Source organism: Plutella xylostella, chromosome 17, assembly GCF_932276165.1.
Source record: "Plutella xylostella chromosome 17, ilPluXylo3.1, whole genome shotgun sequence".
NCBI classification, from domain to species: Eukaryota; Metazoa; Arthropoda; class Insecta; order Lepidoptera; family Plutellidae; genus Plutella; species Plutella xylostella.
The window spans coordinates 7267818-7289927 of record NC_063997.1 but is presented as its reverse complement, the minus strand read 5'-3'; the positions used below and the strand labels follow the sequence as shown (position 1 = coordinate 7289927).

Here is a 22110-nt window from a genome sequence, read left to right as displayed (position 1 = left end):
ATTATTTATTAGCTAAATCTCAATTATATGTCATGGCCCTAACAAGCCACCACCCACAGGGACTGGTGGCTAACAACGGCCTATGACCCACAAAGTTATTTACACAAATAATTTAAAAAATATTTAATTTATGCTAGAATAGCCTTGTACCTTGTCTTATAAATAAGGCTTTTTATTGCACCACAATCATGTTCTTAAACATAATAATATTAAACAAATGTAGCTATGGTGAAAATACTGAAAAACTTTGTTTTCCAAGTATAATAGATTTTAGGTTTTTATGTAAGCCTTTTTTTATCTATTCCATCTAGAAACTAGCATCATCCTATCCCATTCCTATCCTATGGTATAATAATATTTCCTATCCTATGCTTAGGTATATGAATCGTTTTTTCGGTTTTAATAATAATAATTTATTTAGTACCAATATTCTTATAGTGACCATAAATAAGGAAAAGGCTAGGAAGAAGAAGAAGAAGGTTCTTATAGTAGATATCCTGTATTATGATTCTCCGAATAATATTGTTACGATAGGAATCAGAATATTCATTCAGGATAAAGTATTCATTACAAACATTAATTACTCTGGTCACACTCGTAAGAGCTCGTTTGAAACTAACTATAATATTATATCCTGCTATAATACCGCCCTATAGTTCCTTTATAGTTCGAATCCCGACGACGAACAAAACTTTTTTTGAAGCCACGATACCTAGTTCGGAACGCAACCATAAAATACACCCATCATCTGTCAGTCATCCTACTCGACTTCAGCCACGTCATTTTTAACTAAAAAGAGTGTACGCGGCGTATAAATTCATTTAGATTACCATGAATATATTCCGTTTAGTCGGCGATTTATCGCACCTTTTAGCTATAATTATATTATTACTCAAAATATGGAAAACAAGATCATGTGCAGGTATGAGGTTGGAAGTTTTAGCAGTGCATTGTGGCGCCGGTAGCTGTCTGTGTTGTCTTGATGCTATTGAAACGGATCCTTTACATGCTTATTTTTGCAGGTATATCGGGCAAGTCCCAGATTCTGTTCGCCGTAGTGTACACAACCCGGTACCTGGATTTGTTGACGACTTACGTATCGGCATATAACACTGTTATGAAGTTTGTGTTCATCGTAGCCTCCTATGCCACGGTTTACTTGATGTACGTGAAGTTCAGGGCCACCTACGACCACAACCACGACACGTTCAGGATCGAGTTCCTCCTGGTGCCCTGCTTCATCCTCTCCTTGCTCATCAACCATGAGTTTACAGTTCTGGAGGTTAGTATGTTAGGTTTTTTTCTAATATTATGTTTACCTGTATTGCTACAAAATGTAGACAGTAAGAATAAAAGAAGAATCGTTGTAATGCGTTTTTAAAATAAATACTGTATATATTCAATATTGTAACAGTAACAGTTAAAATTGGTTTTAACTATTTTGTATGTTGTTTCTTAATTACCTAATAAATTGAAAACTAATTTAACCTTAAATTGCTATTATGAATTGATAATAGGTTTAGTACAAGGTGGTAGAGTATTGGTTAGTGTGAATGTGAATGCAGTATGACTACTCTTCCATACTTCATTTTCTTATCGGAATTTATCAATTAAATAAAATAGTTACCTATTTCAAGCTGTAATATTTATGTTCAAATGCAATCCCATGTAATATCTTGTATGTACCTATAACAATAGTAATCTAGGAAATAATAATTTTAATTCTACCTAAATATTAAAATTACTTTAAACTTTTTCAGGTAATGTGGACATTCTCAATTTACCTGGAATCTGTTGCCATACTTCCCCAACTGTTCCTGGTATCTAAAACCGGGGAAGCTGAAAGCATCACATCTCATTACCTTTTCGCCCTGGGATCATACAGAGCTCTGTATCTTTTGAACTGGGTAAGACTATTCTTATAATTTTAACAATAATTAATTAAATTGGTTTAGTTCTTGAAAAAAAACTCACCAATGGTTCTCCAAGAGTAGTCTTGATAGTAAATAAATGCCCAAAATGCAAGTCAAATAAGAGTTATTGTTGCTTAATTTCTGCTAACATTTATTAATATTTGGAAATGAGTCAATATGGTTGACCTTGTAGTAGCATACATGTTATGTTTACTCAATATGTATCATCTTTAGACAAAAGTTCTATGTATACTATTACAAACCATATTTTGTGCTGCCATTTTTAACTTTATAAGGCTTTGTTTAGGTTAGAATATTGCTTCATGGTGACTACAATTTTTGTATTTAAATTTCCAGGTGTACCGCTACATGGCAGAGGACCACTATGAACTGATTGCGATTGTCTCTGGTGTTGTGCAAACTGTTCTTTACTGCGACTTCTTCTATCTCTATATTACGAAAGGTATGCACACAATACTCTCTGAATTTAAAAGCTTTAGGAAGGCAGAATTTTTAAACAGAGGCTAGTTTTTCATGATTGTTGGCTCTTGGTGATGGAAATAAACAATGCCTTACCATCCATCTTGTAGAAGAACCCTCTCTCCCTCCTAAAAAGTTCTGTGATTATCATGAAGTAACATCATAATAAATGATTCAAATTCATGACAAAATACTACTCCTGTCAAATCAGTTAAATTTTCGGGTAAGATGTATGAACAGAATCTCGTAGGTTTGTTAGAGTAAAAAATGAATGAATGAGACATACATGTGTGTTCTGTACATAATACAACTTTGGTACCTTTAGGTCAGTAGATATGTCGCAGGCATTTTGTAAGATCTCGCCGTTTACATACGGCGTCGTCAGTTTACAAACGCTCGCTGTTTAGTAATATGCCGAAGGCAAAATGTATATTGCCATGTCATTTTATAATATGCCACATTTCATTGAATATCCATACGCCGTTTACATAATGCCGCGGCAAATTGAAGAATTTAGTTCTGGTTCTTACCACGCGCGGCGCTGTTGATCACAAAAACAAAAATGGCGTCAAGTAGTGATTCTGTGACTCAATAAATACTCAAAAAAGTGCAAATATTACGAGTGTAGAAGCATTTTCACCAAATAATTGTGACTTTAAAGTCATTTATTACAGTGCAGGAGCAGTAAAAAGGCCGTAGACAAACCATAAAGTTTTTGAGGTTATCACTCACCTAAAAACTACTACGTTATCCATAGATATCCGGCGTACGGAGGACACACGCAGGATATTAATTTAGAGCTTCATAAATTGTTTAGTAAAGGGTTTAGCGTTTTCCTAAGTTTAGTGCATTCGGGCACCAGTGATTGTTTTTATCTGGAAATGCCTAGTTTTATTGTTGTGTATAAATAACTACGTTTTTTTATTTGAAGGTATCTTTTTATTAAATATTTAAACTTATGTAGTACCTACTTTAGAAAACAAAAGTAAAAAGTCTTACTTGAAATCCTGAAATAAAGTCAGATTTTTCCATTTGTACAAAGTTCAAACTGTGTTTTATCATGGTCACCCTAAAACTGCAATTAACGTCGACATCAGAACGATTGAACGAGTTACCAATATGCCTTCGGCAAATTACAAAACAGCAAGCGTTTGTAAACTGACGACGCCGTATGTAAACGGCGAGATCTTACAAATTGCCTGCGACAGATAGATAATATTGAAATAGAGTTAGGAAAATTTACATTTTCTCATGCTTACAGTTTTTGTTAAACTCAATCTTGTTTAATTAGTGTGATATGAATGTGTTTCTACTGTACCTAAGCCACTATTATACACATTTTAAACCGATTATTTCCTGGTAGGTAGTTACTCTGAAGGTCTTCATATCTTACTTTTACTATATTATAGTTGTTTTAATTTGACGGATGTGGATTAACAGTTATAACTGATGGCTAACAATGTACTTTTGTTTCAGTTCTCAAAGGAAAGAAGCTGCAGCTTCCAGCCTAAGGTGACAATGACTAGCACTTATTACATTATGACAGAAATATCTGCAAAGATGTTTGTATAAGCCAATAATATTACCTAAGATCTAGTTTTACCGCCAACTTTTGTCAGTATAAGAACGGAAATGTTAGTTGATCTAGAAAGGCAATGAAGTGTTATAATTTAAAACGAAGATTTATGTACCATAAATTTTAATGTTTAGCAGAATAAAGCTGTGTGTAATTTTCTAATGTAATAACTCTTTGGTTTCTTCTATTGCGATGTGGAGATGTTAACTAACACATATATAAATTTATCTCATCCCACATGCACTATGTGGTGATATAAATATTTAATAGTAATATTTTTGTTATAGACGTTAAGTAATTCATTCTAACATTCCTAGTTTTCCATGTTTAACTTTCCTCTTGAAACCGAAGACAGATAATAATTGTTCTTTCTTATTATTACATAAGTGCCTGACAAAGGTATATTGAACTTCCATAAAATTTGTTACCTTATAAATAACTTATCCTCTTGAATATCTTAGGTAAGGCTATCGGATATAAGTCTACTGGCGATATTAGAAATTTCTTAGTGTAAAAACTTATGACTTGCTACTATTAACTAATCTTAATTACTTAAACTAGAACCCCACCATTGCCTTTTCACTATTTAGATTGTTGATGGTAAAAATATTGAGGGTTAATGAATTATGTTTATTTTGTATTGTGTAGGGTGTGTCAGTGACGCGAATGCGCCACTCAGCGTATGGGATGTAGTTCGCTTGTCCGCGCCTTCCATACGTTGTTACACATCGAATGTCTTAGATAGTGTGCTATTAACAAATCCACTTAGTTTGGCGCTGTAGTGCGCTCCAGTATTCAACATCTCAGAGGCTTAGTTTATTTTTGTTACTGGTAATAAAAAGCCTATTCCATAAGAATATGGACTCTGTATTGGCCAATGACCCTGGTGTGTGAATATTATGACTTAAAATTTAAAAATGCATTTGTAACATCAATAGATCAAACATTACTTTTATATTGTAGTGCTAAGGTCTTGCAATAAGATTTCGTGAATAAAATAAATCTAAAAGTGTTTACTTTTTTATTTGTTAAACTTAATTTTATTAGATAGTATCTGTTTTAACTAGAAACTATGATGGTTTTAAAACACTCACTCTATATCTACTAGTTAAATACCTACATAAAATGCTAGTTTTTAAACAGCAACTCCGCATAATTTTCAAAGTCCGATACGTGAATTTGTTCCTGAAATAAAAGGTAGTTGTTAATATGATCAGAGAGAATAATTTATAAATTGCACACTAAAACTGACTGGTGACTTTGAATCCCAGTAAACTCGTATTCGCCTTAAGGCGATTGTGCATGCTATAATGTGTTTGTCGTGATTTACAAGGCGATAGTAACGCTATCGCGATAAGTGCTAATCGGTAATGGAAATGGACAACCGGATACCGCAGTGGTTAGTGACCCTGCCAGTTTTGCAAGGGCCAGATTGCCAGGGTGCAAGCCGCCGGGGCTAATATTAAAAAAATGTAGGTATTTATTTGACTTGCTAAGATAACATAATATGTTGGGTATGGATACTTCTAATCTAGGCCCTTTTCTGTACATTGCAGGTAGTCGACATACGTCCACCTGGACCGAACCCTCTTCCAACTATTCTATTCACTTGTACTTTTTTTTAGTTAGGTACTATACCATATTTGCAAACCACCGATGCATTAATTTTTCCACTCTTGTCACAACATCTTCTTTGAAACCAATTACCTATGTATAAAATGATAAAAACCTTCAACATGGTGCTGCTGTTCATCAAGTAGAATATTCCGTTGTTCAGCGCGGCGTCGTCCAGGATCGCTGTGTAGACCACACCCATTTTGCGGTTGACAGTAAGCTGGAAATGATTAACGTTGTAGATCTAAATCTCATAAATATCTTTGTTCAATATATGAAAGAAAGAGTGGTAGCTATCTGTACTTGTTGCATAGTAATAGTAATATGTTTATTGCAAAAATGAATGTTAGAATGAGATTATAGGTAAGCGTCCCCCTTTCGGCATCATATGCAACGGACACATCGCATTCAGTATTCCTTCTTTGTATAGAAATTCACACAAGTGCGCCCACTTCCTCGGCATTGCAGACGCCTATGCTGTTGCGATAATGTAACCAATAGCGATGGAGCGGCATCGAGCGCACCAATGGCGTTACGCGGTTTAGCAACCTTCCACCCCATCTAGGAACGTGACTACTTATTTAACGTGAGGCACCCCACACAGCTGAGTAATCTATGAAGGATGTAGATAGGTATCAAATGCATATTCGTTTGAAAGCAATGGTTGTGGTCTAGATAATTAAATTGATGAAAAAATTACTTTCTCACCTGCTCATCTACAGGTAACTTAAATTCAGGAAACCAAGTCGATATATTTTTTCCTTGCAGTTTGCTGTTCAGAAGGATAGCTAGGTCCTGCAGGGTCTTCTTAGTTTTATCATCTGAAAATAAATTAAAACAAATGTACATTCAACAGTTTATGTTTATTTTATGAATGGACTAACTCTAATCTAATTCATTAAGTACACACTGATAAGAATTCTTTTAAATGATTAGTTATAATGTTAGTATTGACTTTGTAACTATGCCAATATTGTAAGAACTCTCATTTGTGTCAGTAAAACCAATTAAACTCAATAATACCACCACCATATGGAAAAAGCATACCATCACACTGCAAAGCAAAGGAAACTTTGTACGGAGCCAACTTCCTGTGCAGCCGCAGGTAGTCTTCCTTGGAGCTGTTGATGAGCCCGTCTGCCAGCAGTGTGATCAGCGCCGCCTCCAGGCTCGTGGAACATGTGAGGGTGCTCGTAGCTGGATCATCCTGGGAATATTGTTAGTTCTTTTTTCCAAATTTATTTTTCTCTATCATCAGCCAGCGACAAAGCCTTGTGCCAAGAGAACTCATGTTTATTAGGAAGGTTCTAGCCTTTTAGAAACCTAAGTTAACTCCATGGGCATTTTAATTGTGTATGCACAGTGCCGTAGGTTTTTGCATACTCACATTTATTTTTTTGAAAGAAACATTTTCTACAACTTGCTCTCCCCATGTAAGATGGGCTACTATGTCCACCTCAGCAGAATCATCTCCGTTTCGAATTTCATTGATGCTGAACAGACCTGGTGTTGTAGTTATCTGAAAATTATAACATAAACATATTGAGTGAGAAGGAAAATAGGAGACACAGCAGTTGCATGTCTATTTGTACAATATCTTTGTCTACTGGTAATTAATTATTACTTACAGAGCTCCACCAGTATTTCCTATATCTTTGCCACTGAAAGAAGTACGGCATAACTTCTTGCTCTGACACTTTCAAGTTAAATCTCAGTTTAGTTACATTTTGAGGTTCAAAGTTGTGAATATTATGTTGTATGATACTGGTATCATTGTAATGGACTGCTAAATTATCTATGAATCCTGATGGTACTTCATTTTTACACAAAGGCTCAGTACCATTGTGACTTAGGTACACCGGAACATGTTTATCAGTTTTTTGCCAGATATATTGTAACCATTGCACATGAATATTGTGAAGTAATAGCAAACTTGGTTTCTGGAAAGAATACTTAATAGTATTACCATTGGTTTCTAATATTCTAAAGAAGGTTTTAAGTGATAATATTTTAAGAAGTTCAGTTTTCATTTTTTTGTTGGTGATGTTCAGTTTCTTCAAGTTCTACTTCGTGCAGAGGGATGTTGCCCGGGGGAGCTACAAAGTAATCATCTTCCGTGACCGCAGCATTTTTTAGGATATCTTTTTGACAGTTTCCCTGTGTTATAATGTCTGGCCGCAATGACAAATTTCTGAAAAAATATAATGTAATTATTGTAAACATACTAACAAACAAAATAATCGAATTACACAACTAATAAGATACTTACTCATTCTCTAATACTGAGTACAGGGGTTCAACATTGTCAGTATTAATATGCAGGACTTTATTGGCAAATGCAATGGAATCCTCTAAAGCTTTAACACCTTCTGCGGTATCACACTTTACAAGGGAGAGTCTCTCCAAGAGCGATATTGTATTATTATCAATTGTAACTTTTGAATGATCTTGTTTTTCTAATGTGGGTATGGGAGTCGTAGGGACTTTTGAATTAAAACGTATGCTTTGTCTCCAGAAATAGTTTATCTTGTAGTGAGAGATAACATGTCGAATAAGCATGGTTTGTATTTTATTAAATAGTAAAAATAACCAAACCTAACCTAAACCGCGCAAGAAAGTTAAGATAAGATAGAATATGGAAAGAATGTCAACAAAACAAAAGTTAACAGACAAATTGTCACTCATTTGTCACTGTCAAAAATTAGTTATACCTACGTCCAGAAATTCAATTCTCAGTTTTATCCCATTGAGTGTCCTTTGCCTTTAGTCGTCTCGTAGAAACGAAAGCATGGAGTTGTATAACACTTGTGTACGTGGGTAGGTACTTAAAATTTCAGTATTTTTTTATTTTTTTCAGTAATTTACCTTCGTTTTATGAAAAACAGTTTTCATGACATGGATAGATTTTAGATTTGATATTTCACGTATTTTCAAACGAAAATGTCAAACTGTAACTTTCCAACGTTTTTCAATTGTTGTATAAATTTGATTTAGAAAACCTTTCAGAATTCACCAGTGGTAAGATTTGCTGTCAACAGAATAAACTTAAAAAAAACCCTATCTTAAAAGTAAAAATATAAACATTGTTATTTCGTGCATATTCCTCTTATTATAATATTTATAATAGTCTATACTGGAATCTATCACATTTTCCTTTGTTCAATACTGAGTTAGGTGAGTATGTACCATGCATATTTGTATACAGTACAGCGAATCAGATAATATAACCTAAAAAATAATACTTTCGCGAAGCTTAGGTAATCGTTAACTGAAGCCTTGTTCACTAGTTTACGTTTCATGAGATTTAAGTATTCCCCTATTTTTTTAACACTAATATGCTACTTATTGCAATTTTTCTACTTTTAATCTTACATACATACATCCCCCTTTCTTGCATTCTAAAATGTAATAAATTGTATTTTTGCTCCCTTTCAGAAAGATGCGCAAGCAAGCCCGTACCCTCATCTATGATAAGCTGCACAAAGGGGTGGTGTTGACCTGTGTGGGGCTAACACTGTATGGCACAGTGATACTTGGTGACTTTGTATACCGACACTTCATGTATGTGCGGCCTAAGATCCAGGCCGCCAAGGAAGCAGCGGAGAAAGAACTCTTGTCTGAAGGAGCAGCTGACAAGATGCTACTGAAAGATTAATGGAAATATATATATATATATCTCTGCTTAATTTAAGTTTTACCATAATGTAAATAACATAGTAAGCACTTTGTTATGTAATGTAGGAAATAAATTAAATTATTTTAAATCATATACATTTCTTTTTACGAAGTATTTAAGAAACATTGATCCATCTAGTATAGGTATACCTATTATATAAAAAATGCTTTAGTACACTTGACCCTATCTGAACATAAATATTCTACAACCCAAAGGTTGTCTTGAAATAAATCACTTTTAGTGATAAGACCACCTTCTTTGTACCTATGTGTTTGTAATGTTTGTATATAAGCTTTATAAAATCTGTTCTTGTGTACAAAGAATATTCTATCTATCTATCTATACCTATGGGTATTTTATTAGTAAATTACAAAGTTGACTTCTTCAAGGTTGTTAGTAATGTGATGATATACATCTATTTACACTTTATACAAGTCGCCTTTTGCCATTTCGTTTGTTACGAACCATTATCCTTTACATAATTGAGCTACGCAGACGACATGGTTCTACTGAGTGCGTCGACCGGTGGCCTTAGAGCGCTGGTGCGGACGTGTGAGGAATACGCCAGTGGTCACGGATTAATATATAACGCAAAGAAAAGCCAATGCATGGTCTTTGAGGCTGGTGCAAAACGACCCAGAGATGTACCACCAGTACTATTAAATGGCAAGTCACTTGTGATGGTCGATCAGTTTAGGTACCTGGGGCATATATTGACCACCGATCTCAAGGACAATGCAGATATTGAGCGCGAGCGGAGGGCACTGTCAGTAAGAGCGAATATGATAGCCCGCAGGTTTGCACGATGTACTCAACAAGTTAAAGTTACGCTCTTCAGGGCTTACTGCACAACCCTCTACAGCTGCAGCCTGTGGGCAGACTACACGAAGCGTAGCTACAGTGACCTCCGTGTCCTGTACAATAATGCTTTCAGGACAGTATTGGGACTGCCTCGATTCTGCAGCGCATCTGGGATGTTTGCCGCGGCGCGCACGGCGTCCCTGGTGCGCAGGGTCCGGGCCAGCTCCAATATTGTCCTGAAAATGATTGGCGACAGAGTGGACTGTCCATTTCTCCGGCACTGCTGTGACCATGCTGTGACAGACATGTCGCTGTAACGATGCCGCTAAGGAAGAATTGATTATTTTATTTTATTATTATAACGCATGTAATTAAATTTATAACCTGACATTATTATTATTCTTATTTTTATTATTGTATTTAATCCTGAATTTATGTATTGATTTGATTTATGATAAATTGTATGTTAATTCTTGTGCTCGTTGTTAATGTACCTATTGTTTTTATTGAATTTTATGACATGTACTGAATATGGATCAAGTTATCTGAAATAAATGAATTTAATTTAATTAATTTATAATAAGAACCATATTTAGAAGAATACTATTGTTGTGCTAAATCATTTAGTTGAGACAGGTCCTCTTGACCACAGCGTCCACAGCTATCCTTTATACATGATCAGCACAAGGTTTTAATTATAAGCATAATTTCATATCAGCATTATTTTTTTACCAGTCAGGTTTTAGTTCCCGAATTTTTAGTAGGGGTTACATCATACTATTCTATTCTATTATGTGGGGATGTAAGTACCTGCACCTGGCTCTCTCGAGTGGAACCTTTGTGCATATCCATTTCACACCACGCTGGTCCACTGCGGGTTGGTGGGTTCACATATCTAGATGTGCTAAATCTAGATATGCAGGTTTCCTCACGATGTTTTCCATCACCGTAAGAGCGATGGTATACATTGTACTTAAGTTAAAAGAACTCATTGGAACATGCCAGCGCCGGGATTCGAACCCGCATCTCTTGCGTGAGAAGCGGGCGCATACCCGACTGAGCTACCACCGATCTTTTACATCATACATTTTGATTGACCTCTTCCTATCCTCTGCCTTAATGTGGAAATACACGCTACGAGAAATCAGTTAAGAACAGACAGCTAAATTTGAAGGGTACGCAATGTACCGATAAATCGTTACATATTTGGTAGTGAAGCTGTACAGTTTTATAACACCTACATAATTTAGCGATTTCATTGTTAGTACAAGTTTACCTGTGCAGTGCAGTTTCCACCAATCTGGTCTTGTCCTATACTATAAATACAGGCTAGAAACATTCACTAAACTCTGACCCGTTTTTAGAAAAATGTTGAAATGTGTACTTAATAAATCACTTGCTTTCGTTGCCGGAAATAGAACTGGTAAAATATGAACGTATAAATTGAAACCCTCGTCTTAGGTATCTGTCATAAACTAATTTAATTTACCGCTAAAGGTGGCTAAGTACATAGCGGACTTGTTAAAGGATCTGAATAATAATAATCAAGTATAGTAAAAAAAATACGTATCCGTGTGATCCGCCGTGGAAGCGTTATTCGGGAGGGTTACCAATCTATTCTTTACAAAGGAATTCAATTATGCAACTCGTGGTGTTATTATGTTGTCGTGAGAAAAAAACTGCACTTCTAAATATATATCCTAAATGTGTATATGTATAGGTATTAGGTACCCTAAGTGCGTTGTACTCATTGCAAACGGCGATACGGCTCGCCGCTTTTCACGTGAGTACAAATGCAAAGCGAAACTAGAATGATGAAATCTAAAATATTTACCTAACTACTTACCTCAAAATAATGGTCACTGTTACGATGCTACAACGCTTTGTGGCCACGATGCTATGATTCCACATTACTACAACGATGAAAAAGTTATCTGGTCTTAAATCTGCCCCGGCCCGGAATCGAACCCGGTACCTTGAGTATAGCGGTCATTAATGACTAACCACTAAACCATTCGGTTGTCAATGCTACAACGTTTACGCTACACAACTACAATGCTACAACAAAGCTACAACGATTTTTTGACGCTACATAATTACTATGCTACAAGGCTTTGAAGCTACGACGGCGCTACGATGCTACGACGTCGCTACGCCGCTACAATGCTACAGCAACGGATCTTCGCTAAGTATCTATAAAATGAAGAAAATATTTAGCTACAATAACGTTACTCTATCGTAATTTCATGATATTAATCCCCCAAGAAGCAGGTGATGCAAAGCCAAACTGTTCCACGTTACAAGATGCGCCGTCAAGCTGCGATCTGCGTAGAGTGAGCCAATGAGCCAACTGAGCCCTAGGTACCTACATAGTTTAACCAAACAAACCTTTAATTCGCTCTCAGTCGGCGGCTAACAGTTTTCCTAGTGGAATGGAAACAGAACCTTAGACCCATAATGGCAGATGGAGAATGTATTTTTAATCTAGGTAGGTATATAGATATAAGTACATACCTACATAATTATATACGTTTCTTTACGATGATTTTTTTATCGATGTTCTACCTGCCTAAGTAAGTATATTGTTTTATTTTTTTTTAGGGTAGATCCGATAGTATTTTTTTGGTAAAATTTAATAAGATAAAGACCTCACAGTCATCATGGCCTAAAAATATAAAAAAATTACACAACAAAATTTATTTCAATTTACACCAAACTTACAGTACAAATTGGCTACATGTAGTGTCCAGAGCTCAAAACACATCTGCACAAGACCACATGGGATTACGAATGTCATGTCAGTTAACATTAAGCTTTAGATATAGCTATATTAATATGTAGTTGCTCACAATATTATGGAGACACATCCTATTGTGTATATCGTATCAAATCTCTTTGCTTATATTCAAATACACTCACGGGCAATAAAAAGGTTCCACTGAGAAAATCACCAAATTACTCCTATACGGAAAAGGAGAGCTTAATGACGCCTTCTGCAACATTGAAGTACATTAAACAGAGAATCAGAATATTACCAACTGAAAATAGTATTATTTTGTTCATAATTTAAATGAAATGTTTGAAAAAATTGGGGTCGTTTGGCGTCGGCATTTTGTGAGTGGAACTTTTTCATTGCCCGTGAGTGTATGTAGGATAGGTACGTCGAAACGCAAGATGCAGCGAGGCAGTGTGAGAGTAAATCGCATAAAAAAATAAAATATAAATACTAGGTGATGATTCTCTCATTTTTGGATTTACTTCACCTGGTTTTCTATTCTTAATTAACTAGTTAGATTGTGCAATAAGAGTTGAAATAAATATTATAATAAGTAATCTAATTCTTAAAGAATAGAACGGCTTACAGACAAGTATTTCAAATATCTTTTCAGCGTTGTTATAAAGTTCCTCATTACAAATAATACAAAAATATTTTACCTGCAAACAAGTCGAGGGCAAGAGTAAAAGTCGGGTAAAAATACCTTTCACATTTAGCTCTTTCATGAAAAATTAATAAAAGTAATATGAGATTGCTTTCTTTTGTACCAGCAAATCCATCACGATAATAAAGCAAAATATTACAGATTTTCCCTTCGACTGTGAAAGAAGTCAAATATAACATTGTAAATTACACCGGGAGGTTGTTTTTGGATCTTACCTTTACAAAGAGATTAGTTTACTCACCCTTTTAGAGTAAAATGTTTGTTTCTTTGAATCCCACCTTAGCCTTGCGCCAGAAAAGGGATTCACAAAGGGGTTTTTACAAAAGGTTACGATAGATTTAGGGATTTAATCATACATGAGTGCCCTGCATTCCTATATGAAATTCAAATATAATCGCTTATAGTAACATACTATTATTTAGATAATAACAGATAGGTACCTACGTATTTATCAGTACAGCTAGTTAGTGTCAGTGAAGTTGTTTCTCCGATGACGCACGGGACGGGCACATTTCACATAAAGGAAAGCCATTAAAAGAACTGTCGCAGCAGCGTCCATTCATCTTCCACCAACTTGTTCTGTACTTCGCATGCAAAAATAAAAGTAGCAACATTGTTCCCGCTCCCGAACGGCCCAGTCAGACTATAAATAAAAGTTCGTAAAACTTTTAATCCCCTCCGAGAAGCTATACGATATGAGAGCCGATCTTTTTTAAGTCAAGGCCCTTCCATATTTTCTGATTGCCGTAAAGATGTCATATGAGTCATAAAGTTACCCTTCGGAGGTAGATAAGAAAGTTATATTGCTGCGTCCCTTAGCCTGGTAAGTCTGTCTATCCATCATAGATAATTGCATCGCTTCCTTTCAGTAGGTGTAAGAAGCATAGATGAGATGGCGTGCACGTGACCGGCCGATTCGGGCCATTTGTTACCGGCCTCGAGGGGCCGCTGCTTCATAGGTGGGCCGGCGATTTGACACGCTCTGGGAGAGTAGCTACCTATATGTATTAGTAATAGAAGTCTAGGTGTAGTTAGGTAGGTATAGCGTTCAGGAAATCAATCTATATGTGGCAGGCTTCAGGCATTATAACTATTGTAACTCGTGATAATAGAGAAAAATACGGTTAAGGCTGTTAAACGGACTGACCCTTTTTGATTTATCATTCCTTCGGTCAGTCTGTTTCAGACCTAGTTGACATACTTTGAAGAATTTAGGCAGACATTTAGCCTTATTATATGTATCACCCCGTCGAAATTCGACTAGGAGGACATTATGTATCACCCCTTTATTTTGGCCGTGTTTGAAATAAGGTTAATGAGTTATACGCCTTCCTCATTCCTTCGTACGCTTTAATACACGAAATAATAGTTACAACAGACCGCATAAAGGAAATTCGGCGCTTAGCGTGAGTTCATTTGCATAATAGAAATTACGAGACTCTTAACATTATTCATGCTTACGCGTTGTCGGGTAAACATCTTGGAGATAATGTTCCAAGTATGTTTAGTTGGAACCCCTATCATAACTTGCACCTAAGTATAAATTACTCGTAGGTAGACTGTGTCCCATCGCAATGTTGGTAATTTAACTTTACCTGTGTCTATCTTGTAGCAACAATGGCACGCGCGACCAAGTTGAAAGTGCTAGAGAAACCCTTTATTGCCAATCATAACTTCTGTAAGGGCAACGGGAGACCACTAAATAACGAGTTCCGTGTTATCACGAGACGGAAGATACACGTAGTTATTTACAAAAATGTTATGCATACATTCCGTTCCGGGCTATGAGCCCCTATGCGCCCACTATTTCACGGCAGACATTATTGTAAATGCAAATTAGATTTGGGAATCCAATTTTGAACAATGGTGGCAAATCTATCGTATTGGTGTGGCGTTTGGGCGCGGTGCGCGGCGGCGGCGGCGGACGCTGGGCTGGCCCTCGATAGGCTACATGATTAATAATTCGCCGCTCCATTATTCACAATTGGCGTCTATGGCGCAGTGACAGCGGACTGATAATTCGTTAAGTCCTAACAGCGGCCGCTGCGTGCTCGCGATAACACTCAATAGGATTCAACAAATATTTAACTGGGTTATTCGGAGCGTGAGCTTGCGTGCGGATGCGGGCCGTGTCGCCCTAACTTGCGCTACTATTGTGTGCTCTCGTCGTTCAAAAATGATGATTTGTATTATCGCGCTTAATTTAATATTCAGAACAGGCCGGGGTAAGCAAAAATAGTAGTTCCACAAATATTGGCCCGCTTTTGGCTGCCGGAATGAGTGACGGTCGTGGAATTCCGATGGCATTTCGCGAATTCCGCGACATGTAGAGCAAAGCCAGGGTTTGTTGAACAGTCGAGCGCACGCGGGCCTCTGCAGCCGCCCGCGCCGCCCGCCCGCCCCGCGCCGCCCCCGCCCCCGCCCCCGCGCCCCCGCGCCGCACTCACCCGTGCACGACTCGTTAGTGAATTCGGTTACAGTTGGAGCTCAAACTTTGTATGTCTCTGCCTGACGGACCAACGACGCTTTATTCTGATTTTCTGTTTTACTCATACGCTCCATATTTTATTACAAATTTTATAATATGTGGAACAAAAGCTGTAAATTCAACGGGGACGTGGGTAAATGGAAACAGAGTGTACAGCTAAAGTTACACTCGTTAATTCAGATTAAGTTATATGAACAGTGACAAATGTATTAATAGAATAGCAGACAAATAGAGCGCCATTAGCAATAAAATAACGGTCAGACAGACGTTCACGGAAAGTTGGCAATTACTTGTGATGAATCGTCTAAGTTTCTCCGACGGAAATGACCCAAAGCCTTAATAACGTCTCTTAATGTAACGGATGGACGAACAACGAGTCGCTTTACAATAATTCGCCTTTTTCTTCTGCTAAATGAACTGTGACGCTCAAGAGAATAAAATGAAATATACATCTCCGCAGGGAGATGATACAAAATATCCAACTTTCCGCATTTTCCCTTTTTTTACGCACAGGAATTATTTGTTTACCGAAATTAGATGGTGATGTCAGTTCAGTAACGTAACGTTTTAGCTTGGTTTTATTCACTTACTTTCATTTATAGCGTACAAAATATATTAAATAAACCTAGTAGATTTTCATGACAACCTACATATTTGTCTCTGTATACTGAACAACATCTTCAGTGTCATATCTAGCTTATAAACTAAAACTTTAACTACGAATTTCAAACTACCACGAACTAAACGCGGAAGAAAACAAAACAGTGTTAACTGTGGTGTTAACAGTACCTATTCAAGTAAACCATGTCTTTACCTCGTACGGGCGACAATCGATACGTCACAAGTCACCCGGCTGGGTCGACGAGCGTCATCCATCTTGCGTCGTCAGCTGAGCCACCGCGGATGTACCTGCAGCCACGCCTCTCGATATCACACACTTACCGACACCGCGCATGTCTATTTACCGAATAGGTATTAGGTGCTATTCTATTCTTTTGATTTGTGAGTTACTATCAGTGCACCTGGCTTTAAGAATATCTCTTTACTTATGGGTATATCTAATATATAATATATCTACAGGGTGTTGCAAAAGGATGCATAAATAGGTCTGCTCAGATCTCGATCATCGGGTAGAGTATTTAGTTTCAGCTTTCAGCACTTGGCTCATACTGTAGTAGCTAATACAATTTAGTCTGAGCCAGATGTACAGCAAAGCTCAAAGTTAAAAATATTCTACGTTAAAAAGAATTCCAAGTCACAATCCTAACACGCCTCTCTAATCATTTGATATTCGACTTAGAGCTTAATTAAGTTACTAACTTCCAAACATTTTAGTAGAAATTACTCCATGGAGTCGGAAATATGGTTCTATCCACTATCGTTTCAAAATAAATGAATGAAAAAAATGATAAAGACAGAAACATCAAGTGGAAAACGCTGAGCACTCAAATATAGCTTGGACGTCACCCTCGTACCCGGAGGAACAACCTTTTGCAGGAGGACGGTAGTGGACGGGTGAGGACAGCTGAGGACAGAGCGCTGTGGTTTGTATACTTCAAAGAGTTCTATGCCCAGAATAATATATGCGATAAATTTCGCCTGAAAATGACAATCATGAACACTTATTTATTTTTCATAATTCACTTGGCATTAAAAAATTATAAAATTTTCATTGGAAAAGTTATGTTTCAAGAAGTGATTCCACAGAAACGCTGAAACTGCGGTATGACAAGTGGACATTAATTCCCCACTGGAGTGGCCGCAGTAAAGGAGAAGGGTAATTAAATATGATGGATTTTTGGAGTTTATCGCAACTGCGCTTGGAGACCCACCCCCGAGGTTCTTATCACTCCCATTGGGCTAAAACATGCCATCAGTCAAATGAGACACTTTTTACGGCCCCCGCCATGGCATGGCGCACATGTATAATTAATGTGACGAGAGCGCTGTTTGGACACGTCTGTTGTATCCAAATAGTAAACATGACAGTTCATACGAGCGTGTCGTGGAGTGCACGAAAATGGACACAAAATGTACTTAACTACTTATATTTTATAAAAAAAGATGTGTCACTAAAAGCATTAGTGGTGCTGGTAGGTTTATGATTAAGCGGATTACATTCACGTACTTATTTTTTTATTCGAGGATTAAGTTATACCTTGTCACACTTACTACCACACGAAGTTACCAAAGAGGCTTTAGGTTTAGGTTAAATATAGGTAGGTTTACCGGCTACCGGTAGAAACTTTTTCATGTATTTTCTGTAGGATACCCTTGTCACTGTGGATAACGAAAAACAGCTCTAATTTGGGTTTGTATTTTGACAAGTCACCCCACGCCCACTCTCATTTCACCCTATTACAAACAACCAGCTATTTAAGAATATAAACATTACAGCAACCATCTTTGGCGCATAATTAATTAATTTTAAGTAATAATATAAATACCGGTTAAACTTCCACATTTTCCCGGCAGTGAAATGGTGAAACGCGCCGCCATTTCACTTAGAAAACTTTATCAGGCTCGTACACTTATCTCATTTATTTTTTGAGAAATTCCTTTGTTATTCTCAGTCTTCAGTTGGTGCGAAAATTAAATAAAAGGAAAAAATGTGACCCCGTAATTGTTCGGCCCTTCAACCAGCTAAAGTCTGTTAACTACATAATTAGCGAGCGGACTTCTCGGATGAGTTTTATTGTCTCGTTTAGAGGCTCTTTTGTTCTACATCGCTACATAGACTACGTACATATATTCTGATAGGTCCTTCGTGTTGCTGTAACGTGAAAATAACTATAAAGACCTAAATAACACTGTAACGAGGGCTATTTTAGACTGTAATTTCATACAAATTGTAAAGCAGATGGTACGTCCGATACACGCCATCGAAATCCTAAACGTGATCTAACAGGATTTGCTGTTATATCTTTCTTATTTGTACTTTTGTCGGATAAAAATTGCAGACCCTCGTCAAGACGGATTTGTTAACTGAAAAAGATGTATACCTACAATTTGGGTTTTGGATACGTTTTGTTAGATTATCGTCGAGAAGTAATAGCGGTATGCAGAGGACAATGTTAAAGTCACAATATGGTCAAGTATTTTGTTCCGTAATGAAAGTTTTCAAATTCATAATAACCTCGCGAAAGCCTTCATAATTACATGTATTATGAGAAAAGCACCTCTTAATCTACAAGTGTTTTTCCTATAATGTTATGCCACAATATCGAGCATCAATCACAGAGCATTTTACGTTCCGCCCTTTTTACTCGTAGCACTACACACGTTATACAGCTAATATCCCTGGGCAAAGTATTTGTTAGTAAAACGAAGGGGTTAGAGATAGCGGACAACTTTGCGGACCCCTGTCCCAAGGAGGGTGGCAACTTTGTAGACAAAATTAGTGCCAGGAATGGCATGCGAACTATTTGATCGAGCTCCCGGGACCAAGTTCACTTGTAAATGTTGCATCTTCATTACTGGACATACATACCTATCATTGCTTTGGTTAAACATTTGCGTTGCTCAACTCTTAATGAACCCGTACATTTTGATTTAAATGGGCAATATTTATTATTCATTTATTTTGTAAGTTGAAAAATGTATAAGCAAATACACACTGAAAATAATGTAAAACCGAATCAAAAAAGCAGACGGTGGCCTAACGGGGTACACAATAATCAGGCAACGTAAAAAACGCTCAAGATGTTTTTCTTTTGTTGCAGGCCTACGAAGCATAAACTGGATGGTAATTTTAACTTTTCACGGCCATTAGTCCTGTTTCAAGTTACTCGCCGCAGTAGACTCCAGCCACCTATTCCGAGAAAAGAAAATATGAAAGTAAAGACATTCTGGAGTACCTGCTATTAAGTATTTATGGGCTATACCGTTGGGGCGGCCGTTTCGTCAGCTCGTCACATATTTTAATGTTTTAGTTGGACCAGCTTCGTCATTATTTCAGTAATCCAGCTTTTATGTGCTCGGGACGTGGCAAAACTACGTCAGTGAGATAAATTTTCGGTGCTCTTGTTTTAAATTATTAAATTCATATTCTATTAACCTTAGGCTACGATCACATATCTACTACTATTATATTCAGTATATTATTTATTTTATTTTATGCATATCGGACCGATATACACAATAACTCAGTTTTGCCTCGGAACCACACCACCACCACAGTTTTTATGAATTCCAAAATACTTTTGTAAAGTATACAGGGTGTTGCAAAATGGAACAGTAGGTTACCTACAAGTTACAGCTGAATGGGGTGACTCAGAAAGTCTTTCAGAACTTATGTTCTGCAACGTTTAGAAAATCGAGAGTTATTTTTTGTGACACCTGTAAAGTATATTAAATAGCACAAGTATTTTAGTTTATATTTATAAATTATGAATATGCATTCATGCCATACAATTAATGCATATACTTATAATGCTTGTAATCTGTTTCAAGTTAGGCCAATTTTCACTTTACACTTGTGTTTTTTGGCCTAGACTGCCCTAAACCCAAGAATACGTAAAGTCGAAGACTAATAATAAAGTGTATAATATTGATTTTTAAACCGATAACTTACCGACCAGCCGGTCCCGGACACAAACTTCAAAAACTCTACAAAATATCTACACGATACAGCCGTTTATATTGTCTAGAGTAGGTACGTTTAAGTAAAACAAACGTTTTCAAAGCAAAATATTCATTTTAGTCAAGGAAGTTTATGCATAATGTTAGCAGACGTTTCCGACATTTAGCAGAATCCGTGTTCATGATGACGGCCGCGATCAGAATAATAATTAGACTAAAAATCGTCTTGAAATAAACATGAAATGCGAACCGCATTCATAATATTTAGTCATTACGTAAGTGAATTTGAGATTTAAGGAGATTACTTTATAACTTGAAACAGAGTTATAACAAGTGGGAAAATGAATATTGACATACTTGACATAATTAAATGGATTTACCTATAGTCGTTTGCAATAGAATCCAACAATCATGTAAACAAATATGGCGGACTGACATTGACAGCGTATTGTTTATGCCCATAGTGATGTCATAGTATTCTAATTAGATTAAGTATATAAGCCATAGACTATAAAATAAAACTGATTATAGGTATATAAAAAAAGTGTTTATTAAAACAAATTTAAATCTTTGTCTTCGTCATCATCACTATCAGAAGTGTCGCCGGTGACCGTAATTATAAATGGAACCACTGTGTCATCGCTTGCCTTTTCATTTCTTCCTCTTCCTTTTTTCGTTTTGGTTAATTATATTAAGCTCTTGAAAAAATATATATTTGTATTCAAATAATATTAAATTAAAATAATTTATTAAATTAAAAATAAAAGATAACTTCAGATTACGAACAACACTAACTTTTCAATGACTTATAGAGTTCGATGAGTAAAAAACTAAGATGACAGCTTGTCAAATACTTCGAAATTTTTACGTTGCAAATGTTTTAACAAATTTAACTTATAAATACAAGTTAAATCGTGTTGAAGATAATGCGAAAACAATGGTGCGTTCGTTGAAATCAGACTATGTTCATAATTGATCGTCAAATGTATGTGATTACGGAGTAATCGTGAAAATTTGGTTTGTTTACATGATTGTTGGATTCTATTGCAAACGATTATAACAACAATTTCGTTACACTTATGTAGAAATCACCTTTGTGTCGAATCAAGAGCAATCACACACACTGCTAAGAAAGCATAACACCAACATCAAAAGAAAGGCTAAAACATGATTGAACAAAGCTAATTAGGCCACAATTCACGGCCATAGGGTTGAGGACGTCCGCTTGCCACGGAAATGAAACTGTGCCGCCCCGTACGTGCGGCTTGAGCCCTGAATATTAACGCGCCTCTGAACTCCTTAACAGGGGATCATGTATTATAGACGAGGCGGGAAATTAAAAGCAAATTGAGCGGAGCCCTACGGGTCCGCCGCCGCCCCATTATTTATCACTCTTCCACAATCACGCCATGTGTGTGTGTACCCTGATTTACGAGTAAAGACTAGTCTTCGAAGCATTTCAGGACAGCGATGCCGTCAATAAATTATTTGTCCCGCATTGTCAAGTTAATGCGGCCAGTAGGCTCCTGTTTGGCTTTTCC

The 22110-nt window shown here is 36.6% G+C and overlaps 4 protein-coding genes and 1 long non-coding RNA gene across 5 annotated transcripts; 2 read left to right on the top strand and 3 right to left on the bottom strand.

The window, feature by feature from the left end:
• Nucleotides 1-752: 752 nt before the first annotated feature.
• Nucleotides 753-4981, top strand: LOC105380414 (ER lumen protein-retaining receptor). The gene is made up of 5 exons (XM_011549965.3): nucleotides 753-922; nucleotides 1023-1282; nucleotides 1761-1907; nucleotides 2271-2376; nucleotides 3870-4981. Exons 1-5 carry the CDS (start codon nucleotides 832-834, stop codon nucleotides 3902-3904), a joined length of 639 nt encoding a protein of 212 aa, XP_011548267.1. The 5' UTR covers nucleotides 753-831; the 3' UTR covers nucleotides 3905-4981.
• On the bottom strand, nucleotides 4605-7613 carry LOC105380413 (DNA polymerase subunit gamma-2, mitochondrial). The gene is made up of 6 exons (XM_048626774.1): nucleotides 7212-7613; nucleotides 6971-7102; nucleotides 6631-6790; nucleotides 6292-6404; nucleotides 5699-5803; nucleotides 4605-5154 (listed from the first exon to the last, which is right to left on the bottom strand). The coding sequence occupies exons 1-6, from the start codon at nucleotides 7611-7613 to the stop codon at nucleotides 5098-5100; spliced, it is 969 nt and encodes a 322-aa protein (XP_048482731.1). The 3' UTR covers nucleotides 4605-5097.
• LOC125489772 (glutamyl-tRNA(Gln) amidotransferase subunit C, mitochondrial) lies at nucleotides 7598-8228 on the bottom strand. The gene is made up of 2 exons (XM_048626775.1): nucleotides 7853-8228; nucleotides 7598-7774 (listed from the first exon to the last, which is right to left on the bottom strand). Exons 1-2 carry the CDS (start codon nucleotides 8140-8142, stop codon nucleotides 7603-7605), a joined length of 462 nt encoding a protein of 153 aa, XP_048482732.1. The 5' UTR covers nucleotides 8143-8228; the 3' UTR covers nucleotides 7598-7602.
• Nucleotides 8229-8282: 54 nt separating this feature from the next.
• LOC105380415 lies at nucleotides 8283-9352 on the top strand. The gene is made up of 2 exons (XM_011549966.3): nucleotides 8283-8400; nucleotides 9019-9352. Exons 1-2 carry the CDS (start codon nucleotides 8372-8374, stop codon nucleotides 9236-9238), a joined length of 249 nt encoding a protein of 82 aa, XP_011548268.3. The 5' UTR covers nucleotides 8283-8371; the 3' UTR covers nucleotides 9239-9352.
• A 10200-nt stretch (nucleotides 9353-19552) lies between these two features.
• Nucleotides 19553-20720, bottom strand: LOC125489820. The gene is made up of 2 exons (XR_007267260.1): nucleotides 20562-20720; nucleotides 19553-19799 (listed from the first exon to the last, which is right to left on the bottom strand). It is a non-coding gene; the product is annotated as an uncharacterized LOC125489820 (long non-coding RNA).
• Nucleotides 20721-22110: the final 1390 nt, after the last annotated feature.

What these genes read in the sequence shown, in the direction of transcription:
- LOC105380414 (XM_011549965.3), top strand. Translation starts at nt 832, where the DNA reads ATGAATATATTCCGTTTAGTCGGCGATTTATCGCACCTTTTAGCTATA. An exon ending in GAAAACAAGATCATGTGCAG is followed by an intron (nt 923 to 1,022) that starts GTATGAGGTTGG and finishes TTATTTTTGCAG; the next exon opens with GTATATCGGGCAAGTCCCAG. An exon ending in CTCTGTATCTTTTGAACTGG is followed by an intron (nt 1,908 to 2,270) that starts GTAAGACTATTC and finishes TTAAATTTCCAG; the next exon opens with GTGTACCGCTACATGGCAGA.
- LOC105380413 (XM_048626774.1), bottom strand. Translation starts at nt 7,613, where the DNA reads ATGAAAACTGAACTTCTTAAAATATTATCACTTAAAACCTTCTTTAGA. An exon ending in GGAAATACTGGTGGAGCTCT is followed by an intron (nt 7,103 to 7,211) that starts GTAAGTAATAAT and finishes TATAATTTTCAG; the next exon opens with ATAACTACAACACCAGGTCT. An exon ending in CTTTGCTTTGCAGTGTGATG is followed by an intron (nt 6,405 to 6,630) that starts GTATGCTTTTTC and finishes ATTTATTTTCAG; the next exon opens with ATGATAAAACTAAGAAGACC.
- LOC125489772 (XM_048626775.1), bottom strand. Translation starts at nt 8,142, where the DNA reads ATGCTTATTCGACATGTTATCTCTCACTACAAGATAAACTATTTCTGG. An exon ending in TACTCAGTATTAGAGAATGA is followed by an intron (nt 7,775 to 7,852) that starts GTAAGTATCTTA and finishes ATATTTTTTCAG; the next exon opens with AAATTTGTCATTGCGGCCAG.
- LOC105380415 (XM_011549966.3), top strand. Translation starts at nt 8,372, where the DNA reads ATGGAGTTGTATAACACTTGTGTACGTGG. An exon ending in TATAACACTTGTGTACGTGG is followed by an intron (nt 8,401 to 9,018) that starts GTAGGTACTTAA and finishes GCTCCCTTTCAG; the next exon opens with AAAGATGCGCAAGCAAGCCC.